This window comes from Danio rerio, chromosome 9, assembly GCF_049306965.1.
Source record: "Danio rerio strain Tuebingen ecotype United States chromosome 9, GRCz12tu, whole genome shotgun sequence".
Lineage (NCBI taxonomy): Eukaryota > Metazoa > Chordata > Actinopteri > Cypriniformes > Danionidae > Danio > Danio rerio.
Window position 1 is genome coordinate 13965592 of NC_133184.1, and position 13377 is coordinate 13978968.

At 32.5% G+C, this 13377-nt stretch overlaps 1 protein-coding gene across 10 annotated transcripts in view; it reads right to left on the reverse strand.

Annotated features, from left to right (window-relative positions):
- Positions 1 to 13377, reverse strand: part of raph1a (Ras association (RalGDS/AF-6) and pleckstrin homology domains 1a) — a 148706-nt gene that overhangs the window by 5148 nt on the left and 130181 nt on the right. For 6 of the 10 annotated variants that reach the window (XM_073911948.1, NM_001366728.1, NM_001366727.1 and 3 more), the window contains 4 exon segments: positions 7587 to 7697; positions 3508 to 3606; positions 3299 to 3419; positions 1465 to 1604 (listed from right to left, as the gene is read on the reverse strand). In XM_073911948.1, the coding sequence (XP_073768049.1) occupies positions 1465 to 1604; positions 3299 to 3419; positions 3508 to 3606; positions 7587 to 7697 (471 nt within the window). 10 annotated transcript variants of the gene reach the window in all.

Here is a 13377-nt window from a genome sequence, read left to right on the forward strand (position 1 = left end):
TTTCACAATGTTTTAACACAACAATATTTGAATCTAACAAGCTTGTTTTCAATGCTCTATACTTACATTAAATCCAAATCCCAAATATCAGAAACGACAACAGATAGTAAGATTTAATTAATGCCAATTTTAATGTTATTGATTAATGCCGACTTAATGTCGACTTACTTGACAGATTTATGTTTTATTAATTTCAGGTGGTTTGTGTATGGGTTATATGTTTGGCGAAATAATATCTAATCGCATTTTGATATTTGATATTGATATTTCAACAAATTACAAAGTCTTGTCCAAATAGGTGGATTTAGAGGTTTTCGCAAAAAAAACAGGCGTGGATTTAGCTGGTTTTGACACCAAAGAATATCTACCTTGTTAAAAACAAAAGACTTGTCTACAGTGACATTTTTGAAAAAAAAAAGTATTTTACCTACTAGCTACCTTTTCATTACATATAAAACAAAACTTCTGAACCTAATCAGAGGAGCCTGATAGAAAATGCTCATTAACAAAAAAAGAAGTCTGATGGATTTAGAGGGTTTTGCATCTGAACATTATATATATTAAATGAAATTTGGACCTCGATCTAAACATTAAAAATCACAACAACAGTGTGTGTGCATCATAGACCAGGTGTTATTCTGACTTCTTTCAAGCTTACCTTCACTAATATCTCCAACTGACAACAAACATCAAACCAAAACACTCCAACCATTATGCAACAGCTTATTTAAAACATAACACCAGTGCACTGTCTGTTAAGTGTTAACACAAACTTTTACCACAGGTGTCTCACACCATTCAATCCCCAATTACCCAGCATTCACAGAAAAAACAACAACTGGCCACCACACACATTATATCAGTGGTTAGTAGCTTTAGAGGTAAATGTGAGTGATTACATTAAATATAAAGGGCTAGAGTGTGAGGTGTCCACACTCCTAACCTCAAGCCCCACCATTTTAAAGCTTTCCAGACTCGACATTCTCATCCTGAATAGACAAACAGAGAGGGGGAGCAATTAACAAGAAATAAAATACAGGACAATGCGACATGAGTTTGATGTCCCACTATCATGCAAAGGGTCTTTGTTGTGACTCAGACTGCCCTCATCTTTGGAGTCATTGACTTTAACACCTGGAAGTAGCTGACAGCATGATGTCACATCTTGATTTAGCAAAATCCACAGGCAGAGCTTTTTAACTAAATTGGTGTAAAAGAAAATGTTCCCATAATTTAAATGGGCACACAATCAAACCAAATAATGATTACAACTAATACAAACCCAACAGTCTTAAATGCTGATTGGTCCATATATATAAAACACTATACATATGGGGAACTATTTATTCAATGTAATAGTATTTCAAGCAAGAGATCTTTCAGAATGGATTAATACACTGATATGACAGTGACACCATGATGAACAATCAAGTCAACAGACAATCGAAAGTCTACAATGGTCACCTTGGGTTCATCTGCTTGATTGCCTCTCTTCCAGGCCTCGGAGAAGATGGAGCTGACCACACTCTGAGAGCGCACATGACCAGAGGATGTGGTCTCTGACACACCACTGTCTGACTGGCTGGAGTGGTTAGACTGAGATTCTGTATAAATGAAAGAAACACTATAAATCAAAGAGAAGACAGACTTTCACTACTGAAGAACATTTTTGTAGTTCCTAGAACTATTGGCGGAAACATTTGCTTTTTGGCATAATCAGACAACAAGTTATAGCAATGCCTAAATTAGCTTTAAAGGTCAAGTGAAGAGCTTTGAAATACTGATTTTTAATCAATGTTTGACAAAATCTCAACCGAAACATGAAGAGAGAGAGGGACATATAGATCCTCCCCTTAAAAATAACCAATAGCGTTTTGTTTTTTCACAGCTCTACCAGTGAGAGTGCTTGAGCTCAAGTGCATCAAATGAAAAGCAAACTAGAAGTTTCTTAAAAGCGGGTGGGGCATGTCTGCTACTAGAGAGCATTTAATTGGTCAAGATTTGATAAGAAACCCAAGCTTCACCTGTTTATATTAGTTTTATTTCTTCTAAATGTGAATTGTCACTGTTTTGCAGCACACTAGATTATAGATATCCTAAAAACTAACAACACTGATACTAACATCTAAACTTTATTTTAATTTCATAGGACCTTTCATTTCAGAGTAGTGTCTAAACCAGAAAAATAGGAATCTTTCAAAGGTGAAAGTGTAAATTATTTGGATGAACGCATCATTTGAAACACCACCTGTTTATTTATCTGTTAACTGTATTGTGTTCATTTTCAGCCATGAGAATCTGCAAAAGTTGTTATAAGTGATTTAGACCCAATCCCAATTCTATTTTTGTAACCCTTCCCCTTCCACTTGGCCCTTAAAACCAAGTGTGAAGGGGAAGGGCTTCAAAATATACCCCTAAGAATTGGGACACTACTAAAGCACCTGCACACGCCATCATATGTCATCGCAATCTCTTGCTTCATATGAGATCAGACGATCGTGACTGCTGTAGTTATTCCAGTTTCTTTATTTTTTGGTATCTATCTTTAAAAAAGAAGGCATATATTATGCTATCATAACGATCTAATGTGGCAATAAGATCGTAACTGTTCTGTGCATTTACACAGTGGCCATATTCATCTATATAAATACACCAAAAAACAACATTAACATTATAGCAGACACTGTAAAAAGCCCATTCCCTGTCACTAGACTTTTCTGAGAGAGGATTTGAGTGTCATCGAGTGTCAAAATGCTGTGGGACTGCTGCACAGGAGTTATTTTTATGGATTATAGGTAGCGAAATTTAGAGGTTTTTATTTTAGCATTTTTTTTTTAAATGCTTCATTATAAAACACAAAGGCGGTTGTTTTATCAACCAGTTACTTGTTTGGTGGAAAATTTTCTTACCTCTTGGTTTCGAATGTGGTCCTGAAAAATCTCAGTTTGAAGGGCTATCTACCGCTTCCCCTTAGCCCTACGCCTTCAAGATAAAGAGAATTGGGACACCCCTACCTCTTCACAGGAACATGCTAAATGAGGGGTAGGGCTAAGGGGAAGATTTAAGCTGTTGAACTGGGATTGGGCCTTACTCGGTCTTCCTTTTTGGTCTTTTAATCTCATAACTTTTACATCTAAATTCCAGCAATGACCCAAGGGGAAAATTTAGTTCTTGGAGAACTAGACTGCTAGTTCCTATATCTACCTGGAGTGAAAACCCCTAACCTGTCTCATTGACAACAATACATACATCTGCATGTACAAGACCTGTATTTTTGCTACTGCTTTGCTGAACTCACCTGGTAGACTTGAGGAACTGGAACAAGACTTAATACTGGAGCTGGACAGAGAGGACCAATCATGTGCAGCCTCTGTGCGCCTCATAGCTTCCTGGTAGTTAACATACAACTGCTTCCCATACTGCATTGAACACATTTAGCATATATTTAGGCACAGAAACTAGCAATACACATTATTTAAAGAGGGTCATCATATTATAAGCTGAAACCTTGGCAATGCGTATTCCGTTGACCCACTGATGCAGCATTCTGACATCATCACAACACAGATACTTGATGTACTGTGATTTCTTCTGAATCTGAGGGTGCTGTGTGGGGAAATCAGAGATGTTAGCTGTACTGATGCATGAAGTAACAGTTTTATGTTATTAGGGTTATTGGACATATTATACCATTTTTTAATTTGTGTAATCTCAGCTTGTTTATAGACAACATTTTAAATATATGGAACACCATTAAAAAAACATTCCCAACATGATTTTAGCATGGGGTTGCATTACCTCATGTGCTTTCTATAAGGTTTGTCTCACACACAGTTCATTCTCTAAATGTCTGCAACATTTTACACACAAAACTGGCAAGCACAAGCTAAAAAGGGAATGTTAAATGTGTCAAGCTAACTGATTTGCCTTTATGCAATTTTTAATAGTGAAGGTACATCAGGGCACTTGTTAACTAGGTTGTGTTTACAAAATATCAGGTTGGTGCAAAACAGACTTTGCCAAACTGGCATCAGTGATGCTGTGCCAACATTGCTGTAGTCTAAAAAATAGTTATTTATAGACATGCCATATTATGGCTGCTTAATGTATAAACCTTTTCAGATAAACTCATCTACAAATGAAGTGTAAATATTATATAGATGAGTAAATGAGAATTCAATAAATAAATAAGAGTTCAGATGCAAAAAGTGCCATCTGAAAATTTCTTCTAAAAAGAGCAGTTAATGAGTGAAGCTTGCAAAAAAGATCCTTTTAAAAGAATAGGGTTTCTGCAGGTTTCACCAAGTCAAATTTAAGACTTTTTAAGACCACAAAGAATAAAATTTCAGACTTATATAGAAATAAATGCTCAGGATTTTTTAAATGGCCAAGCAAAAAAAATAAATAAATAAATAAAAAATAAAAATAAAATAATTCTTGCTCCATCAAAACACTAATTCTAATTAGTTATTTTTAATACTTATTTATTTCTTTTATACTTATATATATATATATATATATATATATATATATATATATATATATATACTGTATAAACTGTCAAAACAAGCAGTAGCTGTGTACAAAAACTCTTTAAAAACTAAATGTATGCACAATAGACTGTTCTAATAGTAGTTTTTAATATAGTTTGGCTAAAGGTTTTGTGTACTGTTGGTGATAAGATATGTGTTGAATCGATTGGGTAGCTTTACATTCATCCATTTTTTCATTCATTCATTCATTCATTCATTCATTCATTCATTCATTCATTCATTCATTTTCCTTTGGCTTAGTCCCTAGTTTATCGCCACGGTTGAATGAACTGCCAACTACTCTGACATGTGTTTTACACAGAAGATGCCCTTCCAGCCTCAACCAAGTACTGGGAAAGGTAGCTTTATATAAACAAAGGAAAATTAAGACCCGTTAAAATGATTTAAGATCTACAACGCAATATTTCAGTGAATTTAAGACATTTTAAGACTTTTTAAGACCCTGTCAAATTGCCAATACCCTTGCAGAAGGCATTTAAAGGGTATTTGCATCTGAACTCTTCATTTATAGTCTAAATTATTAAAAATAAGGAAAATAAACTTCTTTAATTTTTTACTTACACCACTGGCAGATTATTTTGCTTGTTTTAAGGAAAAACTAACTTAATTTTGTATATTTTTTTCCTCAAAAAGAGACAATAATTTGAAGTTGTTTTCTGACAAAGTAGGCAGCTCTTCACAAGAATAAAGTACACTGTGGTCAACCATTACAATCTGGCTACACAAAACTATGGTCAAAGAAGCAAATGTTATGTTAAAAGCCAAATACAGACCACAAACAGTTTTGGTTTGCCTCACTTTTGTGGCGGTGATTTCCTTCTAAGGGTGTCTGTTCAAACTGATGATACATTTCAGTGCAGACCGAGATCTGGCTTTCACAAATCTCAGTGCTTTAAATGTCCTCTGGCAAAAGCCTCTTGTTTCTATCTACTTTAACCATACAGACTCACACATAGGACTCTACAGTATTAAGCTATTCAAGTAGCTTATGATAAACACAAGAGATATGCTCAAGAAAAGGCTTGACGTACTGCTTTCACTACATTGGACCAACTATTTAGTTATTTCAGTAAATGGGTTTTAAGAGCACATTCAAGAGCAGGTATTAAGCAGAATGCCAGATTAATTTTCCAAAAATAAATACATCAATAACATAAATAATCATAGAAATATCAATGGCAACTTAGCAAGTGATGATGAATGAATAGTGATGCTTTTAAAAGAATTGTAATTAAATAATCAAGCTAGAGTTTATTTCTATAGCATGTTTAAATCAGCAGTTGCACCAAAGTGTTTTACAAGAAAAGATAATACATAATCATTAAAAAAGCATGCATCATATGAGAAAAGAAATGAGAGAAATGTGGAAATGAGAGAAATGTAGAAAATTAAAACTGACCTTCATCAAAAGTCAGCGAGAACAAATTCTTTTAAATATATCAGTGAAGGAGCAAATCTATACCAAAATGTGTAATCTGTGGTTGAAAAAGCTTGATCACCTAGTTTTACAGCTGATTACTAGACCTAGTGATCTTTGTGATGTAAAGGGAATCAGAAAGTCACTATTTTGGTCCAGATAAAGCCTTGTACACAATTACAGCTATTTTAAAATTGATTCTGAGCTTTACAGTAAGCCAATATAAAAATGCTGAAATAAGGGAAACATGTGATGCCTCTTTTTTATTCCCCTGCGAAATTGTGGACAATTTGCAGGCAAAATGTTTTTTTTTTTTTTTTTTTTTTTTTTTAAAGTGAATTACAATTATATTTTATTGCAAAAGCCTGCAACTGTTAGATTGAAAGTGTCTTATTTAATTTAAGGGCCTGGTAAATATTTTCAGTGAGCCCATAACATTAATACAACAAAATAATAATAATTTAGACAATATAAGTTTAAATAGTTGACTAATTATCAGTTGTAGAGGATTAAAAAAATAATAATTTAGCTTGAAACCTAATTAACTACAGTATATTTTCAATTCTTTCAGTTAAAGGCTATACTGTAAAATGTTTAATTATAATAAGATAGCTAACATTTTAGCTACTGTTTGTAACACTTTCTGTTTTGATGACCTGTACGACCAGTGGAACTCCATAAGCTCTCAGGCCATGAGAGCTTGGTGACTACATGACTTAAGTGTCTGCCACTGGGAAAGAAGACATGGGAAAGAAAGAAAATGACACTGAAAAATAGCCTAACCATAACAACAGGCAAAATGTTTGAAACATCAAACTTAAAACTGATTTTTTTAACATTTCAATAAACAGAAAGTCACATTTTAAATGACAAACAAAAACCTCTCATGTTCCATTACATGGACAAAAAAGTACAAATATATGAATTTGAACCGTGGGAAGCCTGAAAAACAAATGAACACCTAGAGTTGCCTAAAATCTATAAATGTATATATACAAACAGTTGCAGTCAGAATTATTAGCCGCCCCATAGAATTTTTTTTTCTTTCCCATTGATTTTTAATAGATTCAGGAAATTTTCACAGTATGTCTGATAATATGTTTTCTACTGGAGAAAGTCTTTTTTTTTTTCGACTAGATTAAAAGCATTTTTTTTTTTTAAACACCATGTTAAGGTCAAAAATTTTTTTTTCGATAGTCTACAGAACAAACCATCGTTATTCAATAACTTGCCTAATTACCCTAACCTGTCCAGTTAACCTCATTAACCTAGTTAAGACTTTAAATGTCACTTTAAGCTGTATAGAAGTGTATTGAAAAATATATAGTAAAGTATTATTTACTGTCATCATGGCAAAGATAAAAGAAATCAGTTATTAGAAATGAGTTATTAAAACTAATATGTTCAAAATGTGAAATTAGAAAAAATAAACAAGGGGGCTAATAATTCAGGGGGGCTAATAATTCTGACTTAAACTGTATATATGGAGATCTTAAATTTAATGGCACCCAGTGAAAGCATATAGAGAGAAAAGAGAAGAGGTTCTACAATGGACCCTTGAGGCACACCACATGACAAGGGGGCCAACAAAGAAGAACATTTAGTTTGTCTCTTACCTTCAAGACCATGCAGTAGTCAGTCGGGGCTTTGTATTTGCTGCGGTAGTCCTGACCCAAGTACACATTAACATGATCCAGCTGCAGAAAGCAAACCAGGTCTCTGGAGGCCTACAGATGAGACCAGAAAGCAAGCATAAGACTTCATTTACAGATGTTTTTTTTTTTTTTTTTTTTTTTTGTAGTGAAAGGAGAAACTTCAGGTGAATAATCTTCTGCAAAATAATAAATAAATTGATTGTCTTCGCGTGCTTGTTTTGTTTGTTTGGATTTTCAGCAGTGCAATTTAAACCACACTCAACTCAACTAAACTGAACTTTAACTTGAAAACTGGACTGAAACAGTTTCAATTTACTAGAACCTCATGTTAAAATACTTTGACACAATCTAATCTAAATCTAAAACGCTATAGAAATAATAGCTATTATCAGATGGAATATTTAATGATTTGACACATTTGTTTGTTAAAATGTGCTATTATAAATGTTACCCATTGTGAATCCTTATGGACAATTTTTGTAATTATTTAGGATGTGTTGTTCCAAACAGCAGAAATGTTAGCAAAAAGGTATGTTTTATTGAAATTGCAATATTTCACTCTATGTCCTTTTTTAAATGAAGGTTTAGTACTTAAGTACAAAAGCATACTTTTGAGCACTGAAGGCCAAATTAATGATAATTATAACTATGGGTCACTTTTACAATAAGGTTTCATTAGTTAATGTTAATGTATTTTCTAACATGAACTTGAACAGTACTTGTACAGCATTTATTAATCATAGTTCAACATTTACTAAAGTATTATTACCAACCAAATACATGCGTGTTAACATTAGTTTATGCACAATAAGTTAACGAACTAATATTGAACAACTGTATTTTCATTAACTAACATAAAACATTAACTAACAATCTATAACCATTAACAACCTTTTTGCAAAGTGTTACCTATTTATGAATATGTATTGTTATGGATATCTAAGTTTGCCTTGTATGTATATTCTGAGAAATTTGTATTTTTATGTGGGTGAGCTTATTCATTTCTTTTTTATGCGTCACTGAACAAATAACAATAAGCATTAAAAAAAAAAATTCTAATCACCTATATATAAGTACTAAAAATCTAATCACTCTATTCAGTAATATAATAATAATAATAATAATAATAATAATAATAATAATAATAATAATAATAAAATCAGCATAGCCTTTAGAAATTGAAAAATAATAAATGTTAATGTTGTTTGTTTTTTCATTACAAAAACAATAGTGGCATTATGTCAGACTAATTTAAATAATTAAAGAACTTCATTTTGGTATAGTTCTCATCAATACTGATGCTAGTTAAGAAATAGAAAAACTTAAAATAAATCCCTTAACCCTTCAAATTTACTATCCTTTTGTTATGTTAGGAATGAAAACATCCACTAAATCAAACTGCTGTAAAAATGCATCACATAATTTTATTTATTTATTTTCTTTATTGTTTTTGCATAAATCTGTTAATCAACCTCAGTCCTGATCAAAGCTACTAAATTGTTTGTAAAATTACAGAATTTTAACTCTTTAAATGCCAAATTTATAAATGTTGTCACAGATTTAGTGGAAAAAAAAAACAGACATAATGACGTATCTTCAGCATAAAACGAAAACTAGATTTTAAGGCAAGGCAAGGCATTTTTTTTTTTTACCTTTGATCACAGTCTTGGACATGTGAATGATGAGTAACAACATTGTTAGATTTTCATATTTTCTCCCTAATTTACTGTTGGTGGCTGTTTTTGCACAAAAACACAGATCATAAGTATTATTTATGTACTATTTAAGCACTATTACAGCATTTATTTATTTATATATTTTGAATTAGTTTTCATTATAACCACATTTGATGGTGCATAAATACACAGTCTTTGTTTCCATGTAGGCCTAAGAGCTGAGACTCATATTTTGATTTTCTCATCACTTTAATTTGCTGTTATACTCCATTTAAAATCCAGAAACTACGCTTTTTTTTTTTTTTGCACAGGCCTATCTAAAAGTTTAATGGAGCCAACTGATGATCAACAGTTAAAAGTACAAATTTGACCTCTTCCCAACAAAGAAAACCACCAACAATCAAAGATGCATTATATGGTGTTATGGTTTTGTAATCCAAAAAATGTGGTTATAATGGAAGTCAAAGGGGCAAAAACAGCCACCAACAGTAAATTAGGGAGAAAATAATAAAAAATAATCAAAAACAATACATCGAAGGCAATGATGTTTCACATGTTCAAGACTTTGATGAAAGGTAAAAAATAAATACAGTCCACAACTACTTTTTATACTGAAGATACATCATTTTGTGTGTGTTTTTTTAATAAATCATTTATGAATTTGACAATTAAAAAGTTAAAATCCTGTAATTTCCCAAGCAATTAAGTAGTTTTGATCAGGACTGATTAACAGATTTAAGCAAAAGAAATTTAAAAAAACATATTAAAGTGATGCATTTTCACAGCAGTTTAATTTAGTGGATGTTTTCATCCCTAACATAACAAAATGGTTGTAAATATACACAGAGTGTATCGCTGACTTTATATTAAAAAATATATTTTCTCAAAATATGTGTCAAAATAAGATTTGTCACCAAAAATCATTCTGCTAGCTAAAACACAGAGAAAGTTGTGGCTAAATTAAGACACAAAATCACCCCAGAGTGGATAAGAGATTGGATCCCAAACAGTACATAAGGGTTAAAATATCTGTCTCTTCTGTGAAACTTTATAAATTTAAAGCTCAAGAGCTAAAACTGTATAAAAAAAAGAGAAAAGAAAATAACCTGTATAGACCTATATAGTGACGTTTAATCCACAAGAGAAAGCACAACATTTGCAGAAAATTACACTGAAGTGCATGGAAATGGAAAACAAATAATTTTAAAGTAGATTTTATAATTGTTCTTTGTTGTTGTTGTTTTTATGTATCCTATTTGTTGCAGTGTTAATGGGATTATGTGGTCCTATTAACCCATTAATTATATTAATTGTAATACGTGTTAATTGTCAGTGTTAAATTTGTAACCGGATGCAGTTATTGGTAATACAGATGGACAGCAGCTGTAAAGCCAGAATGATGACCTGCGGATGTAGAGCAGCTGCTCTTTATCAGTCTGTGGGTAATGATGAGCAGTCACTGGCCCACATCTCTCTCAGCCTGACCTCATTAACTCATCCCTGAGCATCAATGTGTTAAGTCAACAGACATGTTTATCTCTTGAAAAGCACCAGAATTATGATGCTGTATGAGACTGACAGTGAGTGTGTTTTCGCTTTTAAATCTCATTCATGTGTATGTTCCAATATAGTGCAAAATAATGAGCCATTTTTTAATGCAAGCATATTTGGTTTCTGTGCCTTGTACAAGTCACTATGCTTTTCATGTGGATATATGATTACACCGTGCACAAGAACACAGATTATAAGTATTATTTATGTACTATTACAGCATTTAATCATGTATTAATATATTTTGAATCAGTTTTTAATTTTATATTCTAAATTGTAACTTGATATACTTTTAGAAACCCTTTATGCTTTCATTTTTATTTCTAGGTTTAATTTATTTTTATTGTATATTTTTATTTTATTTCATCTAGCTGTACAGTTTTTAAAGTTAAAGAGCCCCTATGATAGGTTTTTGAAAATGAGCTTCCATGCAGTGTGTAACAGCACCAAGTAAATTTGATTCTTAAGTAAGTTGATCATTAGTAAGTTGATTCCTTAACGAAATAGTCGACTCAAAGTCGAATAAATGAATCGTGTTGGGTTCGGATGTTTTACTTGAACAAATCAATGTCGACGCGGTGCATCACCAAATATGTAGTTCCAGATCCAGTAAAATGTGAATGTGCTTTCCCTTCAGACAGTAGGGGAGTGCTGGGGATCACAGGACTGATCATAATACAGGTATGAAGATGATGATCACTGATATATGGAGATGCGGCTGAAGGCAATAAACAGTTAAAGTTCATTTTCACAAAAATACCACAGTATAGCCAACCGTGTACTGTGTTTGTTCCTGTAAATTTTCTGATGATTGATACAATAACCTACACTGCAACGTGAAATTCGCCTGCCGTTTGCTTTAGAAGGAGCAGCAGAGAATATTACTGTATCTATGGGACTGTGTCAAACTTTGACTGGGACCTTATCAGTAACTGTTACAGTTCATATGGACCAGTTTCTTCTTCCTCCAGATCACAACATGTAAGTGTAATTAAAATTGTTGCCTTGTTTTTGTGTAGTTTGCAAAACATATGTTTAATTTTGTGTTAAAAGTTCCAATTGCCCCGCACGGCTTGTAATCACTTATCTGTTACAGATCTGTGCTTGCACTGTATCTCTCAGGTAAATCTTTATGGGGCTGTTCACATAGTGCATCCAAAACCACACTGAAAACCTGACGCATGCTTCTTCCTTCACCGATTTAAATGTGTCTGTGAACTCGCGATCCTCTGCCTTTGTCTTTGCTATGGCCACCATCAGCTGTTCATCACAAGCACGGTGCGGTCAATTTTCAAAACAGTTTAACTTTTGCAGTTGTGTGGATTAATACTGAATGCGTGTTGTTGTTATTACTTGGAGTTAGCCTTAAGAGTAAAGAATTATGCTGGTGTTTAACTGTATTGCCTTATTGCATTCCAGCATTGGGCACTCATATAATCTCTGCTACTTTATACTGTAGCTATGGTGGGCATTTCTCTCTGTCTTACGCAAAACACAGTCAACCAATCACAAAAGACTGGGTCATGGGTCCAATCAGCGTAGATTAGTTTCGCACTAAGGAGAGATTTGTGAACAAATAAATCCCTGAATGAATCATATATTCATTATTATATATATTATTATATATTCATTATTATTAATCATAGGAGTCGTTGGGATAATTAGGTAAAATTAATGTGTATTGCAAGACAATTAAAGTGTTTTTTTAACCTTGCAAAAACCTTTTATAATGCAAAATAAAGTACTGACATTTATTTTAATTAATTTAAGAAAACTGTGAAAAAGAAAGTAAAAACCTATTTTTTTTTATTTCGGTTGGTTGCCAAATAGATAAAATTAAAATAACTCAAATTAAATTAATAATAAAACATTTCAAATTTTTGCTTTCTCTTTGCTTTCTTATATCTCCATCATACCAAACTGAACAGAAATATATATTCTCACTCACTCCTTTCAGCTTATTCCCTTTATCAGGGGTCGCCAAACAGCACAAACCTCTAATTACTCTGATAATTATGTTTTATAGCAGATATATATTTTATGATTTTGAAATACTTTTTGTAAACAAAAAACACAGAGCTCTTAAAAGACAGCTTTATCTGCACATAAATGTGTGAACACTTAAGTGTAGGCTCAATATGAACACATGCAGATATAATCTGACATCTTAGACATATGTGCACATAATCCTACATATCTGTCATATGTGCACATAATCCCAGAATCTGGCTTTATTCTGTTAGATCTAACTGATTTCAAGTGGAATTAAGATTATGGAACAGAAGTTTATTAATATCCTTGATTGGTGGTGCACACTTTGCTGTGTATAGATTTTATTCCACATGGAAAAAGAATTGCTTTACTTTAAATAAACCATTTAAAAGTTTTAAATGCAGATTCTAATCAGCACTAGGCATGGGCCGGTATAAGATTCTGATGGTATGATAACCTTTAATAAAAACACCACAGTGTTTAACAGTATTGTGATTACTACTCTAAAACATTTTTTTCCGTCTGTGGTAAAA